Source organism: Drechmeria coniospora, chromosome 01 (genome assembly GCF_001625195.1).
Source record: "Drechmeria coniospora strain ARSEF 6962 chromosome 01, whole genome shotgun sequence".
Lineage (NCBI taxonomy): Eukaryota > Fungi > Ascomycota > Sordariomycetes > Hypocreales > Ophiocordycipitaceae > Drechmeria > Drechmeria coniospora.
Window position 1 is genome coordinate 5,635,831 of NC_054389.1, and position 23,621 is coordinate 5,659,451.

At 58.9% G+C, this 23,621-nt stretch overlaps 8 protein-coding genes across 8 annotated transcripts; 4 read left to right on the forward strand and 4 right to left on the reverse strand.

The window, feature by feature from the left end:
* Nucleotides 1-662: 662 nt before the first annotated feature.
* Nucleotides 663-1,037, forward strand: DCS_01414 (uncharacterized protein; the record flags this gene model as incomplete). The annotated part of the gene is made up of 1 exon (XM_040798746.1): nt 663-1,037. The coding sequence occupies one exon, from the start codon at nt 663-665 to the stop codon at nt 1,035-1,037; it is 375 nt and encodes a 124-aa protein (XP_040659629.1).
* A 616-nt stretch (nt 1,038-1,653) lies between these two features.
* On the forward strand, nt 1,654-2,976 carry DCS_01415 (uncharacterized protein; the record flags this gene model as incomplete). Its single annotated transcript, XM_040798747.1, has 1 exon — nt 1,654-2,976. One exon carries the CDS (start codon nt 1,654-1,656, stop codon nt 2,974-2,976), a length of 1,323 nt encoding a protein of 440 aa, XP_040659630.1.
* Nucleotides 2,977-5,241: 2,265 nt separating this feature from the next.
* On the reverse strand, nt 5,242-7,050 carry DCS_01416 (uncharacterized protein; the record flags this gene model as incomplete). Its single annotated transcript, XM_040798748.1, has 1 exon — nt 5,242-7,050. One exon carries the CDS (start codon nt 7,048-7,050, stop codon nt 5,242-5,244), a length of 1,809 nt encoding a protein of 602 aa, XP_040659631.1.
* Nucleotides 7,051-8,566: 1,516 nt separating this feature from the next.
* DCS_01417 (uncharacterized protein) lies at nt 8,567-10,981 on the reverse strand (the record flags this gene model as incomplete). Its single annotated transcript, XM_040798749.1, has 5 exons — nt 8,567-8,611; nt 8,668-8,841; nt 8,939-10,395; nt 10,466-10,578; nt 10,641-10,981. The coding sequence occupies 5 exons, from the start codon at nt 10,979-10,981 to the stop codon at nt 8,567-8,569; spliced, it is 2,130 nt and encodes a 709-aa protein (XP_040659632.1).
* A 3,750-nt stretch (nt 10,982-14,731) lies between these two features.
* DCS_01418 (uncharacterized protein) lies at nt 14,732-15,445 on the reverse strand (the record flags this gene model as incomplete). Its single annotated transcript, XM_040798750.1, has 2 exons — nt 14,732-15,208; nt 15,269-15,445. 2 exons carry the CDS (start codon nt 15,443-15,445, stop codon nt 14,732-14,734), a joined length of 654 nt encoding a protein of 217 aa, XP_040659633.1.
* Nucleotides 15,446-18,733: 3,288 nt separating this feature from the next.
* Nucleotides 18,734-19,735, forward strand: DCS_01419 (uncharacterized protein; the record flags this gene model as incomplete). The annotated part of the gene is made up of 1 exon (XM_040798751.1): nt 18,734-19,735. The coding sequence occupies one exon, from the start codon at nt 18,734-18,736 to the stop codon at nt 19,733-19,735; it is 1,002 nt and encodes a 333-aa protein (XP_040659634.1).
* Nucleotides 19,736-19,979: 244 nt separating this feature from the next.
* On the reverse strand, nt 19,980-20,793 carry DCS_01420 (uncharacterized protein; the record flags this gene model as incomplete). Its single annotated transcript, XM_040798752.1, has 2 exons — nt 19,980-20,178; nt 20,234-20,793. 2 exons carry the CDS (start codon nt 20,791-20,793, stop codon nt 19,980-19,982), a joined length of 759 nt encoding a protein of 252 aa, XP_040659635.1.
* A 1,638-nt stretch (nt 20,794-22,431) lies between these two features.
* On the forward strand, nt 22,432-23,083 carry DCS_01421 (uncharacterized protein; the record flags this gene model as incomplete). The annotated part of the gene is made up of 2 exons (XM_040798753.1): nt 22,432-22,605; nt 22,895-23,083. The coding sequence occupies 2 exons, from the start codon at nt 22,432-22,434 to the stop codon at nt 23,081-23,083; spliced, it is 363 nt and encodes a 120-aa protein (XP_040659636.1).
* Nucleotides 23,084-23,621: the final 538 nt, after the last annotated feature.

Sequence of the window (23,621 nt, forward strand, 5' to 3'; positions counted from 1 at the left end):
CCCCCCACGCCTGCGTGACGCCTACGCTCACAACATTTGACCGATATGCAGGTACTGCCAGCGACCCTGTCGTGCCCCCCTCCCCCTCCCCCTTCCTCGACAACCTTCCCTTCGCCGCCCTCCCCGTCGTGGGCCGAGAAAGAGGCAAGTTGCGTTTGCTTTACGAGGACTTCTTGCCGTTGACACTCGAGCCGTGCCGCCGCCCGTCGAGGGAGAGCTCGTTTCCCGTGGTCCACCGGACTGTTGATGGCCTTGAGCGCTCCCGACTTGCCGCGGCAGCCCGACGCCCGGGAACTTGGGTCCAAGCTGCGGTAAGAAATCGACAGGTTACAGATGATATACCATTACACCTTCGGCACATCTCGTCTGCGCGCTCCACCAGAAAACAACCTTCGGCCTTTCCGGAGACCCATGTCATCCACGCCTGGTCCCCCTTTCCAACCCAGCATCGCCAGCGTGGCTTGCAGCGTTCGGCTCCGACACGAGGACTAGCCAAGTGAGCTCTCGATTCTGCCTTATCGGCTCGCCAGCAAGTCTCCTTTTCATGTCCGCGCCGCTGGCCGACACATCGAACGAACCGCTGGACAGCGAGTTCATGCACCAATCAATCGACCGGCCGCGTCAACAGTAGTCCTGCCGCCTCGTTCAAGCAAAGCCCTGGCATGCTGCCTAACCCTCTCGTCCCCCTCGTCCCTCTCGCCCGGCGAAGGCGAGAACAGAACGGTCACGGCCGAGGCGGTGACCAAGCCCGTCGCTTCACCCATCCGATGAAGCGATCTGATCACCTCCTCGACCCGTACGAGGAGAGGAGGTCCAGAAACTCGGCTGCCTTCTGCCGAGTTCTGGCCCTCCGCCAGGCTGGATGCATCGGCAGACGCAGAGCCAAGGTCAGCATGTCCATGCTGCCATCTCCAGCCTGGAGCGCCGCCATTTCCGGCTGTCGACTGCATACCTACGGACAGGGAACAGTCGCGTTGGGTTGCGTCGCTTTCCATCCGTTCCCCATCCCTGCCGATGCCGCTTCACCACCAACCTGAGCGTTCGCCAACCGTCCATGCATCGCCATGGGCCCCATCAAGCTGCCATGGCATGCATGCTGCTGGCGCCTGCTCGCCATGCCTGGCATACAGCAAGGCCCGACACTTGCAGGGCATGGAGTGGCTCCTGGCAAATCGCTCCACCTGCCCGATGGCAACTGTAAGACGAGAAGCGTCTGGTCCGTCACCGGGTCTCTCGGCCGCCCCGCCCGCATCGATATCGTGACGCCATCTTTTACATATCTGACCCATCTTTTCCTTTCCTCTTGCCTTGAAGATCCTATTCCCGTATCACGTCCACTGCGGTTCTCTAGTGTTTCCGCTTCGGACCACGGAGGAATCTGCCCCTTTCTGCTCACGTCGGTCAATAACCTTATCAAGATTCGCTTCCTGTTTCGCTCTCTCGTGGCGGCGACCTGGCTAGCAACGGCTGCATTTCATCTTGCTGTCGAATCATGGTGATTTAGTTCCCTTTTGACTCTTTCCTGCCAAATCCTCAACGCAAAGTGCCTCCAGAGAGCGGGGTTTTTGCAACTGAACAAGCCAAGGACCTACATGCTAGCTTCCGAAGAAGAACTTTCAACATCTGACGTCAAGAACGGTCTTCACGCGGCCAATGCGAGCAATGTCTCGACAACAACCTCCCCCTGACTTCCATGACCGCGACCTTTCATGGAGCGTGACACCGGTCAGCGATGCGCAGAGTTCTCCGAACGACAACCTCTTTGATCAATCTTTCTTTCTCCAGAGCTCCTTTGAAGGATATTCGCCTTCACAATGGGACTGCGTCGATGGCCATGCCATGAGCTGCAAGGACGAGGATGTGTACCATGCTCCTCGGTACCCACCGTTGCAGAGCGAGACGTGGGCTCCGCCGGCATCACGCATGGAGGCACCCGCGTCTGGAACCCCTGCTGCTCAGAACTCGGGCTTGGAGGTGACGACGATGCCGGATGGCCCTCCAGCGTCTCTCACAGCTTGGGCGACATGGACATATCCATCGCAACCTGTGACTGCTGCCGCACTTTCGCCGACGAGGGAGGAAAATGCACCTTGGACGTCGAGCGGCTTCCTTTCAGCTGGCCTCGTGGAATCTGTCGACGCCGGCATCGACCCTTCGTTCGACGCTGGCGAAGCGTCGGGCCACCATCTCGCGCCTCACTCCACTGGCTGTCTGGACCATCTCCGCGTGCTACAAGGCGCTGGCTCCGCACAACAGGACAACGTGGGCGCGCAAGCGACGACTGAGTTCGCGTGTTCCATCTGCTCCGTCAACTTGGCGACTTTGGAGGAGCAGAGGAGGCACGTGGCAGGAGGCCTCTGCAAACCCTTCCCCTGCCTTTTCCTTTTCGCCGGCTGCAAATTTCGTTTTCTCTACAAGAACGAGTGGAAGCGGCACGTCAACACGATTCATGTCATCGTTGAAAGTTTCATATGCACGCTGGGGAGCTGCGCGAAGAAGGGGCCAAAGCATAGCCTCCGGCCTCTGCCGAGCGTCTGGACCCGTCAAGCCCACCTGGTTCCGCTACACGGCACCGTCGCGACTCGCATCGACTTGCTCAAGAATCACATGAGCCGCGCCCATGGAGAGGTCGCTTCGGAGATGCGGAGCCTACCGGGCGTCACCAGGATTCCTCTTCAGATGCCGCCGTCGATGGCGTGCTACGCGCCAGGATGCGAAGAGTCATTCTCCGATTGGGCTGCCTTTTTGCATCACGTTGCCGACGTCGGCCACCTGCGCTCGCCACTGTCACCCTTGTGTCCTAGGGGTCGTTGGCTTGTCGACTTTGGCCTCGAGACGGGCTTTCTCAAGGAAACGTGCGGCGCGGTACGATTTGCCAACTCGCTGGAGGGAGTCAAGGGCCACAAGCCGAAATCTGTCGGAAACAGGGTCTACGGAAAGAAGCAGTCTTGGACGGTCCAGAAGCGGAAACTTTGATGAGATTTCGACCCCGCGAGAATTCGCGGCCAGCCCTATGACCACCAGTCGTCTCGCTCCAAACTCCTGCAGCCAGCTTCGAGCGAATCCATGCCAGCTCGTACTGGCTGGAAGATGACGATCATTGTGTGCGGATCAATTTCGTGTCCGCCACGGCATCGCAGACCTTCCGGTCGATGAACCAGCCGGCAGTCTCGGCATTTCCATCTTGATGTCAACCTCCTGCTATCCTTCGATTTTGCCTGCCGGACGCCAGCCTCCTTCCCTTTGGCGCTCTCAGCCACGGCTATGATTAAATGCATGCCGTGATCATCTGCCGAGTACAGGATCATCCAAGCAACCGTTTATCTCTTATGCATGGTGGCGTACGTGTCCAGCACAATGCCAATTACCCCGGAAAGCCGAGACGCCACCAGATATTCGCTCAGCCGCTCGCAAGCCAGCTCACTCGAAAGCTTTGCAAGCGAGTGGGCCAGCCTGACGCCTTGCCGATTTACTGTTGGTGACCTGAAAAGGTCTGGTGGAAGTCGCTGCCTTGTTCTTGTGCCACCTTCAGCTCGCTCAGGGATTGCATGCGAGGTCGCTGCCCACCCGTACGCTACTTACTCGGAGCGGGTGACGTGCAAACCAAGACCCCACCTCTCCCCGGTTTCAATTTTCGGCCATCGATGCATCCCTGCTGCTCACTAGGTACGAGAACAACGCCGTGGTGAACTCTTGACGTACCCATGTATAGGTGTAGGCAGGGGTACTCGCAGAGGCCTGGTTTGATTATGTATCTACTCCAAGATTGTCAATCCCTAATTATGCGGTACTGCTGAGATTCCGAGGGAGCCAAAGAGACGTGTCGGGCCCAGGCCGAGCTTGAGGCCTGTGGCGGTGCATGCAGAGTATACCCAAGTTAAGATAGATACGAGCTCTCTCCTCCCTCACTTCAGGGAGGCAGCGCCTGGTCGGAAGGTTCGTGTTTACCTGCTCCTTGCGTTTATTGTCTGGTCTTTCCCTGACCGTCCTACCCAGTACCTATCATCATTTCTCTCATTTATCTACTCATGGTAGGCATGCATGCTCCTGCTCTTCCCATCCTTGCAACGGACATTTACATGTACTCCGTACACTTGTTAGTTTATGAAATGCTTTCAACTCCATGTACTCCAAACTTACCTGTACTTCCCTACCACCTTTATCAGCCGTCAGTTTGGCAGTCTTACTGCAGACATGGTTGGGTGTCCGGAGTACATGTGCGGTGCTTGTTCCAACGAGCCCTGATGGACACCACCCTCCCCTCTCCATCACTTCCATGCACTGTACCTCGGATCCCTGCCCACTGAAAAGCTGACGCATGTCATACTCCTCTTTTCTGCATACCGCGAGGCTGTGGCTTCTTTCTGTCTCGCTAATATTACGAGCATTCATGGACGGAGTAGCTGGCGTCGAAATAGCTGTCTACCATGGCCGCAATACTACTGGGATACCTGAGAAACTACGAGTTGCTTGCGCCTACCTACTCCGTTTGGTTCATCGATCTGGTAAAGTATTGGACAGGATTGCCTGTTGATTTACGCTAGCAAGCTCTTTGGCTTAGTATCTAATTTATTCTGCCCGCTATATTTATCACCGTTGAAAAGATGTGCTGTTGGCACGATACTAGAACCCACCTCGAAAACGACTTGCTTGTTGCGGCCTTACACAGAGACATATGCACACATCGCACAATAATGTCACCATCTACAACAGGTGAGAGTGCCTCGGTGTTGGTATACCATACCTCATAGCTAGAATCCATTGTGAGGTGAAATGGGTAGAGGCTGAGATGCAGCACGTCGTAGTGTTCACTGGCATGGTATGTGGCAAGTCGAGCGACAGCATCCCCTTGGCTATCTTTTTCATAGTCACTGTCGCATCAACAGTACGTGATAAGAGACGACGAAAATCATTATTCAGTACCGAAGCCAAACCAGCAATTATCATGAATAATCGCATAATAGTCCAATAACGAGCCCAAACACAATAACCTCCAACAGCGAGCGTAAACGCCAGCATTCCACAGCGAAACCGCAGCGAGCTTTCTAATCCACCCCAGCAGTTTGGAACTCGACCACGTCAATTTAAATGGCGAAACACGCCATCGAGACGGCTAGCAGATGCAAGTATTCCCCCTCTTCATGATAAACAAGGAGACAGGGAGACAAGTAACCGGAAACATGGGGGACACTTCAGTCTTTGCGGCAAGTCAGAAATTTTCCCAAGCAAAAAGGCTTGATCCTAGACACCAACGCAGCCTTGAGGGGCAAGTCTTGGTGTGGTGAAGTCTCGCTTGGCACGTCGCTGCTGTCGGAGCCTGCATTCCATGGCGTAGCCGGGCACTATCGCTTTTTGCTGCTCGATGTACGCCTCGTATGCCTGCTGCTGACCGGCATTCGGAACCCTAGGCTTTGGCACCGGGGCCGCCGATGCATAGCGGGTCGTTTGCGGCGCGTCAAGCATCGGGCCCGGGGCAAAGGCCATTGGCTGACCAGGTACAGGGTGGAACGAAAAGGGCATCACTGGTGGGGTGTGGGCCGCCGCGCCGGCCCCATAGAGTCCCACCGGCTGAACGCCGAGCTGTGGGAGGATGATGGGTGGTGCAGGGGCGCAGGAGACGCAGGTGTGGAACGGAGATGGGAGACCACCCCAGCCGATGTGAATAGGCACCATGAGGCGAAGGTCCGGCATCCCATAGATGCCGCAGACGGATGGTGACGATGCCGTGTGGTAGCCAAAGGGAGGTTGATGATGGCACATTGGCTGGCTGGCCGCCGCCTCCTCCTGGTCGAGCTGCCACGAGAGAAATTCTCGAGCCTTGGGATTCATCGTCTTCCAATGTTCGGAGACGAACCCTTCATGAGCCTGGTCGGAGCCCGCGCTCAACCTGTGGTAGTTAATGCCGCCATTCAACTTCGCCGGCTGCAATGGTTTGGCCGCGAAGGCCTTGCTGGAGATTTTTGGCACGCTGCGTGGAGAGTGGCGGGTATTGTTTTTAGGAGACGGCTTCGTATTCGTCGACTGATTCGAGTCCTTGGCCGCCTTGACCGTTGGCTTGCCATCACGAGACGCTCCTTTGGCTTCCGCGTCGCCGATGGTTGGCTGAAGGTGACGGGCCGAATCATGAACACATTCATCCGGTACCGAAGCGGTCGCATAGCCGCTGTCGAATTCGTCACCGTTTCTGGCAGAGCTCGGCGCTGATCGATGGGCCTGGGCATCGGTATCGGCAGAGCCTTGGTCGGCACCGTCCGACATCGACCCAAGCGTCTCCTGCCTCGATTTCCTTTGCTTCGTCAACGTCTTCTCAAGTGGTCCCGTATTGCAGGCACGGCTGTTGAGCCTCTCGATCAACTTCACGAATTGCCTCTCCTTCTGGCCGGTCGAGTTCGTGTCAGGCAAAATGGATGCTTTGGGCACAGTCTTGCCGCCGGTGTCGGCGCCGGCATTAGGCCACGGATCGTTCTGGTTGTCTCTAGCCGCCCTCTGGGACCACATGGCCGAGTTCGGCAACATCATAAAATGCCGATCGGGGACCGGGTCGTCGTCCGAGAGCTGTACGCCATGGTAGGTCCGCCTCTTGGGGGGTGGGAGTGGTCGCGATGCAAGGCCCTTCAAGTGGCCAACATGGGCATTCTCGCTGCTCTCAGATTCTACACCGTACAAGGCAGGACTAGTGCCACGGCCCCTCATTGTTGTCGAATCTCGAAGTATCTGCTCATTCATAACTCTGCAGACTTCAGTCAAGTCGATAATATCGTCCAGACTGTCGCTCTCCTCGCGTAGCAGGCACTCCTTGCCAGCGGTTCCCGCTTCGTTGTTGGCAAGCCTGAGTGCATAGCGATGGAAGTGGCCGCTTTCCGCCGAGGAATGTGATGTCGAGTTGGCGTTGTCGCTACGAGCTCGCCAATTGAGATTTGTCATGGCTTGTGGCAGCTTCTGATGCTTGCTGCCCTTCAAGACCATCTTTCCGGTGGCTTTATCCCGGGCGTAGAGATCGAAAAGTTGGCTTGCGACCTTGTTGCCACCGGAGTGAACGGCGGTATCCATGCCGGGAATGTGTGAGTCCTCGGGATACGGAGGGCAGTGGTTGGTAGGGTGGAAGGAGTTGAAGTTGATGACTTGCTATGTCAAGTGGATGGATGACAGTGCTCCTGTTTAGGAGGGAATAGATGGTTTAGACGGGGTTGAAAGTCGATCAAGACCCCGAAACAGCGACAGCGAGAGCAGCAGCGACGGGGACGGGGACGACGGCCAGGTCAAGCGGTGGTACCTCGTGGTTGACAGTGGCTGGGTAACCAAAAAAGGGGCTCGAGAGTCTCTCTGTACGCTGTCAAGAGCTGTCTGTCTTCCGCTTGATTCGGTGCGAAGGGAAGACTGGGTAATGATGAGTAGGGAAGAAGAGAGATTCAAAGACGAGCTAGGTCGACGGGTTCATGTACCATTCGAAGGCCCGAACTTTGTAAGCCAGTCTGTGCTATGGCCGAAATATATGACAAACTCTGCAGTGCAGTCATGTAAGCAGCTTGCACCAAGCGCATGTCGGGTGAATACCTTACGCCAGACGAATCCAGGTCATTCGCTTTGCAAACGCTTCACTTTGTCAAACGCCAAACGCTTCTGGCAACCTATGCTTTCGATCAAGTGACTATGCGAGACCGACATATGCAGTAGTCGCTGGCCCAAAAGCGTAAGCTGCAAAATCCAAAAAATCAAACTCTCTCGGCCGATGCTGGGGGCGTAGGAAGATGCAGGGAGGCGAGATGAGAGAATGGGGGGGGGGGGGGGGGGGGGAGGGGGGGAGGGGAGCTTGAAGGCTAATGAGTTGGTGCATCGTGTATCTTGGCCGAGTTCGCCGTATAAAGCAAGGACAGGACGGGACAACGGCTTGCGAGGTCCAGTGCAGGACCAAGAGGGAGAGAAGGCACGATGGTCAGGCAAATTGTCTCCTTTTGCAGAGTAGCAGGTACAAGCAGTCGCCATCGGTCCTTCCTCTACTGCTGTGGCGAGATATGTCCTGGTCGTACAGAAGTAGAAAGACCCCGAGAGGGTGCGTCCTTCCCTCTGTGCGATGGGCTTTGTCATGGGTATTCATACTACGAGGTTCATTTACATCTGCTGGCCGCAAGCATGCGCTCGTGCTCGCGCATACACGATGCATGTACTAGGCGGAGGGTGAGGCCTCCAAGTGATGTGCAATGGAGACAGCTGACGACAATTCGCTCCGCTCCATCCTTGCGGCGCCAATACCCACGGCGAGCGGAAGCTTGAATTGACATTCGGAGTGCATTTGCATGCGAAGAGCACTGGCAAAGTCTATCCGAAATTGACTTTTTGGTTCCCATGCGGCCAGCTCATGCGGCCAGCTCATGCGGCCAGCTCATGCGGGGCACGCCCTTTGCCACCGCGAACTCGAGGAGGGGCTACCCAAAGCAAACAGACAACAGCAGAGCTCATGAGGGCAAAACAATTCCTCGCTGGCCGTCCCCGACCGGGAGGACAAAGGCGGGTGGGCCACGATGGCGAAGCATCATGGCTCAATGATGACGCAGCCTCGCCTTCTCTCCTACGACGAAAGTGCATGTCCGCCCATGTAGGCGGTGAAAGCTTTCTGCACCACGGTTAGCCCGTCGACGGCCTCGGAAGAGGTTTGGCTGCATCGCTCACCGCGTTTCGCGTTTGGATGAAGACGGTGCCGGGGCCGGTAAATTTGCAGACCAGACCTTCGGCCGCGGCGAAGTTGGAGATGATGCCACCCGAAGCGATTCTCTCGAGCACATATTTTGCGTTCCAGGCTACCAGGTGGCCGTTGTCCACGGCGTACTTTTCGCCCTCGGCCAGCTGCAGGCATGGCAACGTCAGCTTCACGACTTTCTCGACGGACGGCGGAGCAGGCACCGTCGCGTGACGTGACCCGACTTGACCCGGCGTGACGTACATCTTTCCGAATGATGGCTCCGAAACTTGTGATCCACAAGAGGCCCTCGCCGCTAAACTTGTAGACGAAGAGGCCCTCGCCGCTGAAGATGGCCTTGCCAAGGCCCTGGCGTTTGTGTTCTTTGACGATGCCCTGGGTCGAGGCAAGGTACGCGTCATGTCCGACCTTCCAGGCTTCGCCGCGCGACAGTCTGATGCTCGTGATGTCACCAAGCATGGGGGGTGCGAGCAACAGCTCGCCGGGGCCAACGTACCTCGACGAGGTGAGATTGGCGCCGGCCACCATCTTCTTGATGCTGAACTTTACCTGGCCGTGAAGGGTGATTGTGGGCGACATGGCAATCATGGAGCCTGCCGACAGGAAGGGCCCTCTGGTTAGCCCACGACGCACGCACGTACCGGACGTCTCGGTGCGGAAAAGGAAGGCACGCGGTACACAAAACGGCTTACCTGGCTTCGCGTCGAAAGGGCAACCGATGGCCAGCTGGACGGTCAAGATGGTGTTGGTGTCTCGGTGGCTGATTCGATAACTGCCTCCGTTGAAGGTGCCCACATCATCCACGACGGCGCCGGCTCCGACGAAGTGACTGGCGATCGGCTCGCCGGCATGTGCAATCAGATTGGCGGCATCTCTGCCGTCCACCTGTGGCTCGAGATGCCCCAACTTCTCCGCCGGCTCATGATACGCACCAGTCTCGGCAAACGGCGGGGGAGGGGGGTCGAAGCGCGGCGGCACCTGCGACAGCCCGGACTGCGGCTGGGACGGAAGCCGGGGAGGTTGGGCATGCGGCAGCACAATAGGTCGCATCGACATCGGCACCTGCCGCGGATCATGCGCTTGCTGTTGCGGCGGCGGCGAAGCAGGCGGCGGCGGGAAGTACTGAGCCGTTTGCTCGGGCGTCAGCCGGGGAGCCTCCTGGGACGATTCGGCATGCGGCGACATGGTCGAACTCGCCGCGCTGATTATCTGCTGCGGATGATACGCTTGCTCGTGCGGCGGCGGCGGCGGCGAGGAAGGTGGTGGTGGGTAGTTCTGAGACGTTTGCAGGGGAGTCGACTGCCGACGTTCGAGAGGCCGCGTCACAACAGGGTTCGCCCCCGCCGAGATGTGCTGTGAATCACATGCCTGCTGCTGCTGCGGTGGTGGTGGTGGTGGTGGTGGCGGCGAAGCAGCCGGTGGCAGACACTGCCGGGACGCTTGCTGGGGAATCGGTTGGGGAAGTTGAGGCGATGCTGCATCCTGGGTAGGAGGAAGAGGGTAGTTGACGGGCTGCTGAGGCGAGGCCTGAGGGACCGGGCCGCAGGACTGCCTACTGTCGGTCGGGGGTGACGTCGGCGGGGGTGGATATTGATTCTGGACGGTGGCGGACAGCGAAGCCGTTGCCGAGGGCGCATGCAGTTCCTCCTGCTGCTGTGGTGGAGGAGGCGGCGGAGGGGGAGGGGGATAATATTGAGCAACTAAGAGAGGAGGCGAGTGAGCCGTCGGCCGACAGGCCGAGCATCGAGCGTCGGATTCGGGGCAACGCACCTCGCGGGCCCGAGTCCGGAGGCGCTGCGACGGTGGCGAGGTCAGCCTCGAAGGCAGGCGGTGCGGATGCACCATGGGCGGACGATACGATGAAACTCACGAGGATAGAATTGCTGCTGCACAGTCATTTTCCCGACTGTTGGACGTCGTCGTCAATGGCGACGGATGGACCGACCTGGCGTCGGAGGACTTGTGCTGGTAGGGCAGGGCGCGAGGATGCTCGATTGCAAATGCGAGGAGGATATGGCGAAATAAACAAATGGAGTCGTGGAGTCGGGAGTGCTGAGTCGTGCGTCGTGCGTCGTGCGTCGTGAGCCGTCCCAGTCGTCGGTGCCCAGCCGGGAGCTTGCACGCTGTGGACGAAGCGGAGCCAGGATGGACCTCCCCGCCGTGGACGATGTACTTACCACTGGCAGCGTGGTACTCGAAAAGGGTATCGGTGAAGTCAAGGAGCAACAGTACATGTACACATGTGCCACGTGCCCTTCCATGGACATTTCGAATACTGACTGACATGTTTGATGATGCTTGACATTGGGGGCCATGATGGCCGTGGGAGCTGCGCTCTTTGCGGGCGCACTGTCTGGCACGTTGCTCGGACGTTGGGCGTTCAAGCCGACGCTGCGGGCTTCGGTCCAGGGGCCTGAAACGGACGGCCAAGCTTCTTCAGCGGGCGGGAGCTGGCTTCTGTCTCCCCCATTGGTCGCTGGAGTTTTGGCACCTACCTACCGCGTGCTGCCATACGCCGTCGTAGGCGCCGTGGCGGACCTGGCCAGTACAGCCGCAGCCTGGGGTGCGGGTTCCAGGCACCAGCGGCGTCGGTACCTCCCTACCTGAACACCTATGATTTTGCTCGTCAGATTGGTGTAGAGTTACCTGCCAACCTGCCTGCACCCAAGTACGTAAATCCTCTGCGCAGCAGGCACGTTGGGGTATTAGTAATACCCGTTCCCACCACCCAACCGTACATAGCACCTTGGTATTAATATCGTGTGCTTGCCTGCGTATCATGACTTCTGCAGGTAGTGCTGCATCCGCGCCGCAGTGCCGTACCAGTTGCGCGTCTGGTGGAAGCTCCTTCTGCCAGCATCATTTCACCTACCGAGCCGCTGCCAACCAAGCCACAGCAGTTTGCAATGTTCGACTTTATGGGCGAAGAATTCTTCCACAATTTATCCCCCGCTATCGAGTTCCACAACCTACCAACGGAACGACGGGGGTCGGATGGCGTCAACGTCCTCGGGTCAGAACTCCCGCCACGATGGGAGCAGGCACGAGGATTTGAGCTTGAATCTGCCTATCCAGTGCCAACTGGGGTGGGGGGTTCGAATCGCTTACCAGCAGCACCTCGCAAACCTACCGTGGGCTACAGGGCCAGTGGATACAAGCACCACCGTCATATGGAGCATGCCAGTTGTTTACGAAGCTGGGCTACCTACGAAGCCAAGAGTCATCCCTGACTGACTGCCCTAGCCTCAGCTCGAAGCAACGAGAAGCGAACGAGTACCGTTACAAGGTCGGTGCCAATAGTGACGAAGGCGCTCGATGGTAGAAACTATCAGGAGCCACAACATTTGGTGTTGCCATGTTGGAGCCAAGCTTTCTTCCCGCAGGACTAGCACCGTCCACGACGCTTACCCTCTCATGCGTATGTATCTGTTTGGCTGATTCCATGCAAGATTACATGCCGTCCCGGGTACGCATTCATGTCACCTCTTTGGTTGTCGACAAGGGTTATGGTGCGTACTTACAGTGCGGAGTACAAGTTGTCGTATTCTTGCTAACCTGCTTCGTCAGCTCAGTCTAGCCACTTTGCTCACAACTATTACAGTAATACTTACTCCGTACTTACATTTACAGTACATGTATGGAGTATACTGTACTTGAGTACTTGCTACCGTAGTATGGGGGCAGCACAGTTGGCCATGTCTACAGGAAGCAAGTCGTCAAAATTGGGGAAGTGGGTCGATACGCTACGCCAACGCCAACGCCAGTCTTAACCCCTGTCAACGACTCGGTCCGCAACACGATACATGGCAGCACCGTACTCGGTACGTGCCCGCACATCCAACTTGCATGTGCCGATGTGAGTAGGGGTACAGGGGCGATACGTCCAAGTAAGTACACTCTTGGTGAGCCGGTACTGCGTACGGTGCGATGTGTGCGCGCCGTCTACATGCGTCATGTGTCTGGCGGGTGCGAGGCGTGCGGGTTCATGCGTGGCTGGTCGATGCATGCCCTTGTACGGAGCACGGAGTACAGGTAATCATGGTCAAAGTTACGTCACTCCGAATCCCGGCCGCATCATGGCCACTGTCGGTCCGTCCGATGCCATGGATCAATGGGGATAACGAGCTTGGCGTCTCTCGGCGGCGATGGATCATGACTCCCGACGTCGGCCCTTTTGCTCGACCGATGCGCGCCTTTCAAGCTCGACCGACGCATACTTGCTCAGGCGCACGAATCTGCCGTCGGCTCGGTACCGAGGGGGAACGGGTGAAGGCCGAGCATCGGCTACCGTGTCGTTTCCAGGCTGCGACGCCACATGAGCCGGCGAATAGCTTCCTTCCTCTCGAGGCCTTGGACCAGGCAGCTCCATTTCGCAACCGCCTGCGCGGCGGCTGGAGGCTAGACGCGCGTCGGGGTCAAAAGTGCAGTGGATCGGTGTGCCACCCAACGTTGGCGTCAAATTGGGTGCCCCATCAACGTAGCGGCGGGACGGACGATGGCCTCGTCGGAAGAAAGGTGGCCCAAACGGCCTCCAAAGGACTGCTTGGTGAGCAAATCGCAGCTCCGTGTCGATGCTCGTACTCGTATTCCTGGGAACCTGCGCGAGGCGTGGGGGTGCCAATCGGCGTGCTATTGCCTGCATCAAATTAACATCTGTCAACGCATCCGAGTACAGTTGAAGTACGGCAAATGCGCTAGGTATTCATCAATACTACTCCCAGACAATCCGAGGACGCAGGTTCGAGTACAGTGTACAGGTGCAGTGCAATACAGTACATTACAGTACAGTACAGTACAGTACAGTACAGTACAGTACAGTACTTGCATACAGCACGTCCACTGCCGAATACTTCAGGAAGGCATGCATGAACATGGCGCCTGCACACGTGCCTGTAAGTATTAAGTACGGTCGAGTACCATACATATGTACCCTGTACTTCGTACTCCGCACCATCCCGTATCAACACTCTGTACTCCATAACGCTACCTAGTACCTAACTAGTACCTAGTATTGCCTAAGGCACCTGTAGTCGCCCGAACATGCTTTTACAGTACACCGAAGGTGCGGAGTAAGTGTGCAGTACTGCGGTTAAGGACTTGGTCAAGTAATACTTTCCTACCCGTTGTATTGCGGAGTCTTTGGTCGCAAGCACTCGTAAGTACTCTGCACAGGTGCTCTGATGGTGAGCACTCGTGAACACGTTCTGGGCAGCCACAGCGGGGCCGCAAGTTCCCATTGACAACAGTCCTCGCAAGGCGCAGGCGAATGAGGCGCGGCGTACTGCGCTCGCTCCAGCCGCGGCAGCAGCTTGACGCGGGGAGGTGCCTTCAAGGATGAATGTGCTCCATCACCTCCACGTGAATCCCGCCATCCGCGAGTTGTTCGCCCTTGCTCCCCGCGGCAATCCTGGGCACGAGCAGCCCGGCTCTCCATCGCCCAGGGTGCTCTCCGGAGTTCCTGGCCATGTTGAACGATTGGCCAGGCGCGCAGCTTGATGCGCACTCGGGGATGGCTCCCAGCGAGCGCCCCAATATCGTTACCGCGTCCGAGGTGTCGACAGCCGCCGTTGTGGGTACCGTGGACGTATCAGCAAGAACGAATTACGGAGCAGCAGCGCAGCACGCATCACTTGCTGCCTGATACGTGCTGCCTACGCCGATGCCTGGACCGCCGACGGTCTGGCTGGTGTGGCTGTGGGACGGGACAACCCCCCCTCCTCGTGCGAATAATACTTGCAGCTACAAGTATATAGGTATTCGTGCATGGCAGATGGAGAGAGGTGAGGGCCGAGGTAAGCACAACCACGTTCGCGGAGAGCCGGCCAATGGTCAGCTTGCCTCTAGTCCAGAAAGATCCGAACCATCGGGAATTGTGGTTGCCGTCTCCTTCCAACCAGCTAATTAATACCTCGTACGGAGGTACCTCCGACGTGATGGCTGGCAGCCGACCCAGCGGCCTAGCCCGGCGTGCGGAGCGTCGAGCGATGCTGCGGCGACTGCTGGCGACAAACTATTAGCCGCTACGACGGAGGTACCTTATGCTCGTCGCAAGCACGGCGGGGAACAGAGTTTGCTGGACCCGTCGTTTCCGAACACTATCGTTGATTTAACCTCGAGTCGTTCATCGTCAGGAGGGAGCCAGTGCGCGCGTCCGGTGCTTGGTGACTGGCCCATCGCTAGCGAGCCGTCAGCTCTCAGACGGCGACCCTTGCCGCCAATCATGGCATGGGCCCCTTGGCGTACTCGACATGGTGTCCACTCGTCGAGGGGCTCGACGGCGCGCTGAACCGACGGGAGCTGGAGAAGGTGGAGTCGCGCCAGCGTGCCGGGCTTCTCTCTCGTCCGCCGTCGAATGCTCGATGCCTGGCCCAGGCAACCCGCGAGAGGGTCCGTCAATGGCTGCTTGTCATCTGAAGATCGGACGCTGTGGCGTTTTGCCAAGACGAAATACTCTTCGAGCGCGAGATGATACGGGTGCGAGCACGGGTACGAGCAGGACGATTCCTCGCCGGGCTAGAGTCGTCGTCCGTACAGCCCGTCAGAAGAACCATGCCTTGGCACGTGGCCGCCCACCGCCAGCCGCAGAAGGGCCTTGAACGCACCGTGGCTGGGACGTCGGATTGACGCGACAGGTTGAGCTTCCGCGGTGCATGCGGCTGCGGCGGAGCTTTGACGAGGTGAGGCCGTGAGGCCCGAGAGGGGAACGTCGCCACCGTGGACAGGCCGAGATTCATGTCGACAACGTCCCATCTCAGCTGGATCGGTGCCTGAGGCAATGCCTCTACCTACCTCTGCACACCGTTCTGGTCCATCAACCTGCCGTGGTCGGACGTCGGTGGCACCTGCCAGGAGCAATACGGCTCAAAGGCATTACCCGGTCAGCACTGAGGGTGGTGGCTACCTGTACTCGGCGGTGCCTGTAAAGTCCCTTCCAGGCGCGGGTTGTGTGCTGCGCGGAGAAAGGAACGGAGAATGTACCTGACAGCACTAGCCTGGCAGTGAGCACTACAGGCTCGCGCATAAGTACTGGCGGTAGTCGGACAGCAGGTACCTACTAGGTACCTGGGTACTAGGTAGGTACCTGTAATTAGGTGATTTGCCGTCGGTGGTGGGAACGCAGCAACACTCGTGACCGCTACAAGCACATGTTGTTACCGCCTGTCTGGAGCACTTGTGCAACTATTGCTTGCAAGTAGGTGCCCAGCAGCGGTACATACATTGTAGTTGTATATATCCCGTGACCGTCATGCCTACCGGACGTGCGCAATTGCATTACTTACCTACGGCGGTGAGTGGTTGCTGAGGTTCAACCGATTACAAGTAGACGTCGTGGTACGGAATATGTTGGTACTACGCTCTACAATACATGTGTACATGGTATTACTATCACCGTGTGCTGTACCTTCACCGTACCTGCATCTGCTCTGGGGCGGGGGATGGACTATGACCGGTGTCGCAAGTACTGTACGGAGTACATGTACATGTAATGCCAAGTTCGCTGTACTGTACTCCGTACGTATCAATAAGCACCTAGTAGTAATTACTTACTAAGCTGCATGTTCTCCATTAGTACGGAGGAAGGCCTGAATGGGGTAGTATGAAGGGTACGGCGTAGGGCTCCTCTACTCCGTACAGTACATGTACTTGCAGATACCCAAGCAGTACGACATATTATTACTTGTATGCCTGCCTACTAGGTTAGTAGTGAATACTCGGGTGGACATGAAGACGGTGCTCATAGCCCGCGGGGCGTGCATGTGCGGTACAAGTGCGGAGCACAGTAATATAGGAAACCTGCAGTGCGTGCAGTGCAGGTACTGTCAATATCAAGTGCACGTGTCGTGCCTGTACCTGTACGGTACTAGTCATCATCGGCCATGGGTGCATCGATCGATTGCCCGCTTCGTCCTGGGACATGATCCGCCCCTCTGGCAATCTGGGTACGGCCAGAGTACCCTGGCAGGAGAGTGGGATGCGTCCACCTGCCGACTGGGGGGACCAGGTTCCGTTGCACCAACATGAGGGTCACGGCAGGTTGGCCGCCTGGAAGGGCAACGCGGCGGCCGTGTCCAGCTCGACGCCCTGGTCGAACTGGTTGCATGCGTCCCCGCCGTCCCAAGGAACCGGGACGCGGCGCTGGTGCCCGCCCATCTGCACCAGCACCACCGCGACACGGGTGGCACGGGAACGGGACTCGTCATCCACACCATCGACGAGACGCATCTTGTTCACCATTCGTTGCCGCGGCGGATGAGGCGGACGAGGTGCCGATGGCGAATCACCCTCCCCAGGTCGGACGCCAGAAGGTTGATTGGCCTGTCGCCGACGCGCGACGAGGGATCAACCCTCCGCAACGTTGCAGGCACACCTACGTCCTTTGCTGTACGGCGCACTCCATGCAGGCAGGTATCGAGGGGATCGCTGGTGACAGGGGGAAATGGTGTCTGGCAACTCGTGCGCTCCTCGACGCTGCCGCATGGGCATGTACGAAGCAGTGTAAACCTAGTGCACTTGGTACGTGGTGCTCGACAAACAGCCGGTTCGTGCGACCATTGTAGGGGCACCTTGGCACCGGGACGTGGAGGTGGGCAGGCCGTGTACGTGTACCGTAGACGTGTTGGTGCAGCGGTACTTCGAGACAACGTGTGCTACTGATGCATGCACGTCCAGGTCTCGCAACGTGCTAAAATAAAGGCCAATGCTGGGAACGATGATCGTTTGCTCTCGCCCGTCTCTTGCTCGCTCGGTCGCCGCCCTTGCAGAGTTTGGAACCAAGACAGCTTGCCCTGCAATCCATCGGCACGATCCATCCCCGATGTCGCAAGCCATTCGGCTCCAGACAGAGTACCCGAAACCGGGTGCAACAATAGGCCGGCCATGTGTGCAAGTATCCTGTGCCTCGTTGTGCGGCGCGAGCCTACAGTACTTCATCTACAGTACGTACAGGTACGAGGAATTACCAGCTATAACAGTGTAGTACCTAGCACTCAATTACATGCCTGCCACCCGACACCTCGGTGCTCCGTACAAGACCCCTGCTAGCGGTTTGGTACGTTCTCCGTACATTGCTCGCAGTTGACAGGAGGCATGCACGGAGGACTACACCCCCGCTGTATGTACTACCAAGGTAGGTGACTAGGTGCTAGTGCTAGGTGTGTATGCAATTTTGCACTGTAATTTACCTGCATGCACAGTCCGGAGCAAGTATTGCAGTGTCAAGTGCTCCGTACTGTAGAGTTGCTGCAAGCGCAACTAGAGTGCACTGTGGACTACGGTGCAGTGTCTGCTTCCCGTCACTCACTGGCGACGGTGCGTTCATCAGCCGACGCCACCAAACTAAGCCACAAACGGACCGCCACCAATGCACCCTCCGCCCACTTGTCATCTGAAGTCGACCATCCACGGTGCCGGACCATAACCTTGCCCTGGACTGGCCTGCGCACTCCCCCCTCCCAAGGCTCGAGGAGAGTGCCTGCAAAGTGCCCGCGTGCCCGCAGCACGGTCAAGCCCAAACGCACGCCGAGTAGCACGGCGTGTTGGAAGTGTTGGAAAAATGTGTGGTTTGAGCCTAGTGCCCCGGATACCCTCACCGTACTGGCTGGCCATGGCGCCCTCTGCCCTCGTCCCCTCTCCTCCAAACGAATGGCGACTCGGCGCCGGCGATGAGCATCATCGCCCACGGCGACGTCAAACATTGTCCTCGTTCAGCATCGTCGGCAGCATCGGCAGCCTCAACCGGATCAGAGAGGAATCGGACCCCTCAAGGCCATCCGAGGGCTCGTCCTCGTCCTGCAACCTGCATCCTCACCGCCTTTCGTCCCCCCTCCCGAGCGGCGGTGACCTCGGTCGATGGAGCGGTGCAACGTTTGTTCAGCCTCGGATCGAACCCATGGGCCACCGATATAGCAACCGCCGTCAACCCTGACACGGAGCACGGCAACCTGGTCGATCGCTGCCAAGCAGGCTGGCAGCCGGCCTTGCTATCCTTCCACGTACTATCCATCTTTACGGTACGTCTTTGAGGACGCGCGAGTCACCATGAACGACCAACCCTCGTGGCTGGCTGAGCCACGACGGCCGTCGCCGCAATGGATGGCGGCATCGTCCTCTCCATCGTCGTCGTCTTCGTCGTCACGGGTAGACGTCGAGGGACCGCGGCCCCCGCCGTTGAGCGTATCCGAACGGCAACATGGTGCGTCTCCGGATACAACGACAAGGTCCTCGCGCCGGCGCCATGGTAGGCACCACCTCCGCCACCATCAAACCCGCCACAACCACCACCACCACCACTACCCTCCCTCTCACGATCCTTCACCCACCACCACCAACACCAACACCAACACCAACACCACCACCAACGCCTCCCCCTCTCTCTCTTCCGTCTCCCCTCGGCCTATGGAAGCGCTCGTCCGAAATCTCGGCAAGCAAACACTTTGGTCAGGGGAAGAGGAGGGGGGGGCGGCATCCGACGAGAGGCAAGATGGCACGCCAGAGCACAGTCGCATGGCCATCGACGTCGACTCCGACCCCGACCCTGCTGACGCGCGCCATTTGCTTCCCGTGCCTCGCAGCGTAGAGATGATGCGCCTACGCCGCATGCACTCCCGTCGTGAACCGTCGCGGCCGACTCGTGTCCGGCATGCCGGCCGCAGGCCTCATCCGCCCCCCGCCGTGCGACGGGAGACGATGCGGCCCAGCGTAGACCACGTCACCGAGGCTCTTCCGACCCCGTCGCACAACCAGCCGCCCATCGAGGTCGATCCGATGGAGGACCCTACTTTCCCCGGACTGGAACCCGATGAGGGCTTCGGCGACGGTCCCGACAACGTGTCCTGGCTTTCGGATGGCCGCATATTGGTCGACAGCCAGTCCGACGTCCTCGGCGGCAACGGCATCTTGCACTTCCGCTCCTCGGCCGAGACGGCCCTGCAATGCTCCGTGGTTGTGCAGAAGCACGCGCGAATGCGAAGGAGACGACAGAGGAAGCGTGAGACGGCCTCGCGCGCCTCATCGGTCATGCCTACCGACGACGGGACGTGATGCGTCGTCTTCCCCATCCATGGCTGGCAGGTCCACCCGAGCGCCGAGGCCGGGCACGGGGCAAGGCATCAAAATGCCTCGGAGAGGAGCACGCAGCATCAAAGCATTTCCTCGGCGGACGGACGGACGGAGCGCAGCTTGGTGGCACGGCATTGCAGGCATGCAGCTCCCGCGACGGCCTGGCACCCACGGTGCGTCAATTGCCTTGCCGCGAACCCCAAGGCAACGAACGACGGCCAAGCTTTCAGCCCTCGTTTGATGTGCGCGATTGTGGTCTTCGGCCACCACGCGCCGCGGCCACCGCGACAAACCCACGACTGGCATCAGCAGGCGGGCGCACGGGCCGTTCTCGTCCGGTCTGAAACGGCGTGTCGGGTCGGATGGGAGCCCCGTTGGTCACACGGACGGACGGCCGCGTATGACGTCGATGGCCCGTCTCGGGCCTGCACGAATGGAATATGCGTCATTGCAGGTGAGCGAGGGTGCGGGGGCGCTCACTGCTGCGTTTCGTCTGCTGCATGCATCCTGTACGTACGCCGCGTCCTGTGTACGAGAATTTGAGGCATGCACGTCTTTGCTCGATGCCCGTGAGAGATTCCGTGCGGCCGGCGTGCATTGCCCGCAAGGGTCCAGACTCCGGCGGCCAGCAGCATGGTGTAGGCCTCCGGCACCGGAACGCGGGCACGAGCAGCCTTGGCAGCTATTATATGTAGTCGGTGACGGCACCACGATGATCCCAGCTCCGCCGTTGAGCGTGGTGGCGGCTGGTGGTACGTTCTACCGCGTGATGCCATGATGCCATGCCACCAGCCATCCTGTGGCCTCCACGCAGACCGTCTCCTGCGGCGAGCCACTTGCTGCGCGTGTGCGTCGTGTCGGGACGTTGCCACGACCCGAGCTGGCGCTCTGGTGCCACGAAGCTGCCGGTCCCACGAAGCTGCCGGTCCCACGAAGCTGCCGGTCCCACGAAGCTGCCGGTCCCACGAAGCTGCCGGTCCCACGACCGCTGCCCATGCGTTCTTCCCGAGACCACGATGATCCGTGGACCTCAAGGCCATGGTGACCCGTGGGCCTCGATGCCATGACCCGTGGACCCTCTGCCCCTCTGCGGGATGCTGTGCGTCCTAACCTCATGAGCCATAGCACGGCTGGCCAGCATTCCAGCCATCGGTCTACCCACCCACCCGCCGGTACATTTGCCGTACAGTACTTACATGTTGTTGGTACATGTGAACCGACTGTTACTGCGGAGTGCTAGGTGGGCGCTTGTAGCGTGTACTGTACTGTACAAGTACTCTGCAAGTACATATGTACTTACTTATGTACTTACACAAGGGCAGGCGCAACGGATGCGTATGGATCCGAGTACGAGTACGGAGTACGAGTGACTTTGCTCAAAAGCGCAAGAGTCCCTTCCATGTACGGAGTACTCTACACCGACATTGGATGGCGGTACCTACTTAGTGGCAGGTACGGCCACGGCAGTAATTGCTCCAATGAGAGGGCTGGCCTGAACCCTGAAGAGGGTGTGGTTCCTTCCCCTCCCCCAGCAACGGCCTCCTGCACTTGCCCGCAAGGGCCATCCAGGCCATCCATCCAATCGTTCCTGCTGCTCTGCTCACTCTCAAGTACTTACTTGCGCGGAAGGGCATCCTCCAAGTACATGTACCTAATTACCGAGTACAGTGGTTGTACTTGCGTACGGAGTAATACTTGCACACCTACTTGTCCGCCTGCGGAGTGCTCCGCGCTTCGTACTAGGTATTAGCTACTAGGTAAGTATATCTGTAAGCTAGGTACTAGGTACGGAGTACAGAGTACATACACACAGTACAGAGTACATACACACAGTACGGAGGGAGTGCAGGCTATTGAATAGGCTTGGGCCTACGGAGTACTATCTACTTAGGTACTATTTCTGGTCCTCTCTCTCCTCCTCGACACAGTACCGCTGCACGCCGTGCACGTGCAGCATATGGGCAGGTAGGTACCTGCACTCCCGTGCGCCCCGCGACCCATCGTGCCACCTTGGCCTTTGTGCCGTGGCCTGTAGCTTCCCTCTTCCCATTCCCCCTCGCGGGTGTGTGTGCCTGGCTCGCTCGCACCCGCAGTTGAGACCGTCTCTTCCTCGACTCTCGGCACGCGGAGCTCGCTCATCTGCCCTCGCGGCTTCGCATCTGCAATCGGCCTCCCCATCGCACGCACGCCCATCTTTCCTTCGTACTGCGAGCCCTGCAGCTCGAGCTTATTTTCCGTCCTCGACCGCGGCAGGCCCCCCCCGGATCGTGCCTCGGGTTTGCATCTCGCATGATACGATCACCTCATGGTTGCTCCCCCCGGCTGCTTCCCCAGCCTGCTTGTGTACGGCCCGCCGAGCGTGGAGGTGCCCCTCGCCAATCAGGTTGCCCGCCCGTGGACGAATGATGATGGGTGAATGCCGTCGAATGACGGTCGGAGAGGCCTCCTCTGATCGGTGGCCCTTTGTCCCGAACCCCTGGGCTGCCGCTGCGCGCGAGGGGGGGGTTGGCTCGACGGTTGACTTGGCAATCGACATTCGTCGCCGAGACACGTGGAGCCGAGCCGAACACACGGACGATGGACAATGTGTGCGGATGGGTACGGACGGGTACGCTCCGAATTATGGAGTAATATTCATGCTCCGCACCCTAGTGACCACTGACCACAGGTCAGGCATAATGAATGGTGCGTCGTCCCCGTCGCCTCGAGCTTGCTTCGTGGGATCGCCAGCTCACTCGATGGTTCGCATTGACGCCAAGCGTCGCCCGCGAGCCACGGTTGGCCAGGCTTTGCCGTCGTACGAGTACGGCCGACGGACTACCCTCGTACGGGGGTGGATGGATGGATGGGTGGTGGGCGGCCGGCCGGTGGTGTGCGTCGTCCGCCTGGTGTCCAGCTCTGCTGCTGGGTGCGCTGCTAGCCGGTGTGCCTTGCATGGACGTGTCGGATTGACCGGCTGGCGCACCGGCACATCATGCTCGAGCCTATCGCATGCCGCGTTCCCCTGCTGGCCCAGGCCATGATTTCTGGCACGGCGCAGCCGCAGCCTTCCAAGGGCCCCGGCTCGCTTCGCTGCTTGCTGCGAAATATACAAGGCGACTCGGACTCGGGTCGTGAATGCCGACCGGCTGTCGCTTTCAGACGGACATCCTCTCGACCGCCCTCTCCGCCCTCGCCGCCCTCGCCGCCCTCGCCGCCGTCGATGCTTCCTCCCACGGGCCACGGCCGCAGGTCGCAGCGCCTGCCCACGGCGCACCCGATTCGTCCTGGGCCTGTTCTGTCCCCGTCGTGGAGAAGCTAACTGTCAAGGCGGTTGGCGATAAGGTTTGACAGTCACCATGGCCTCCACACCTCCATCGTCCCATCGAGCGAGCCCACGAACTGGCTTCCGCCCCTCCTCGCTCACGAGGCGCACACTGCTTTCTTCCGCCCGCTTCGGCGCATCCATTCTAGTTCCTGTTCGCCTATTTGACGTTGCGGGATGGTCCCCCGATGTGGGTCGAGGGACCTCGACCGAACGAACTGGTGGTCCCCGGAGGATAGATGTGTCGATGGAATGCGTGGCATAGGTAACACCACGCATTCCTCAACCTAGCCCTGGGTCCTCGCCAACAACAAGCTGCGTTATTATGCCGGCCAAATGTCCGTTGCTATCCGCCCGCAACGGTTGCTATGCTCTTTCATGACCCTACTGCCGCTACCCGTTATATGCCCAGTCGACGTTTCGTCACCTCCCGCATCCTACCTGCATGCTTCGTGCTTCCAAAACGGCGCCCTCTGGGACCCCATACTCTCCATCGCGCTCCGTCCTCGTCCTCCGCCGCCCCGGCCTCTCGCTTCTTGACCTCGACGACATCGAACCGGAAGC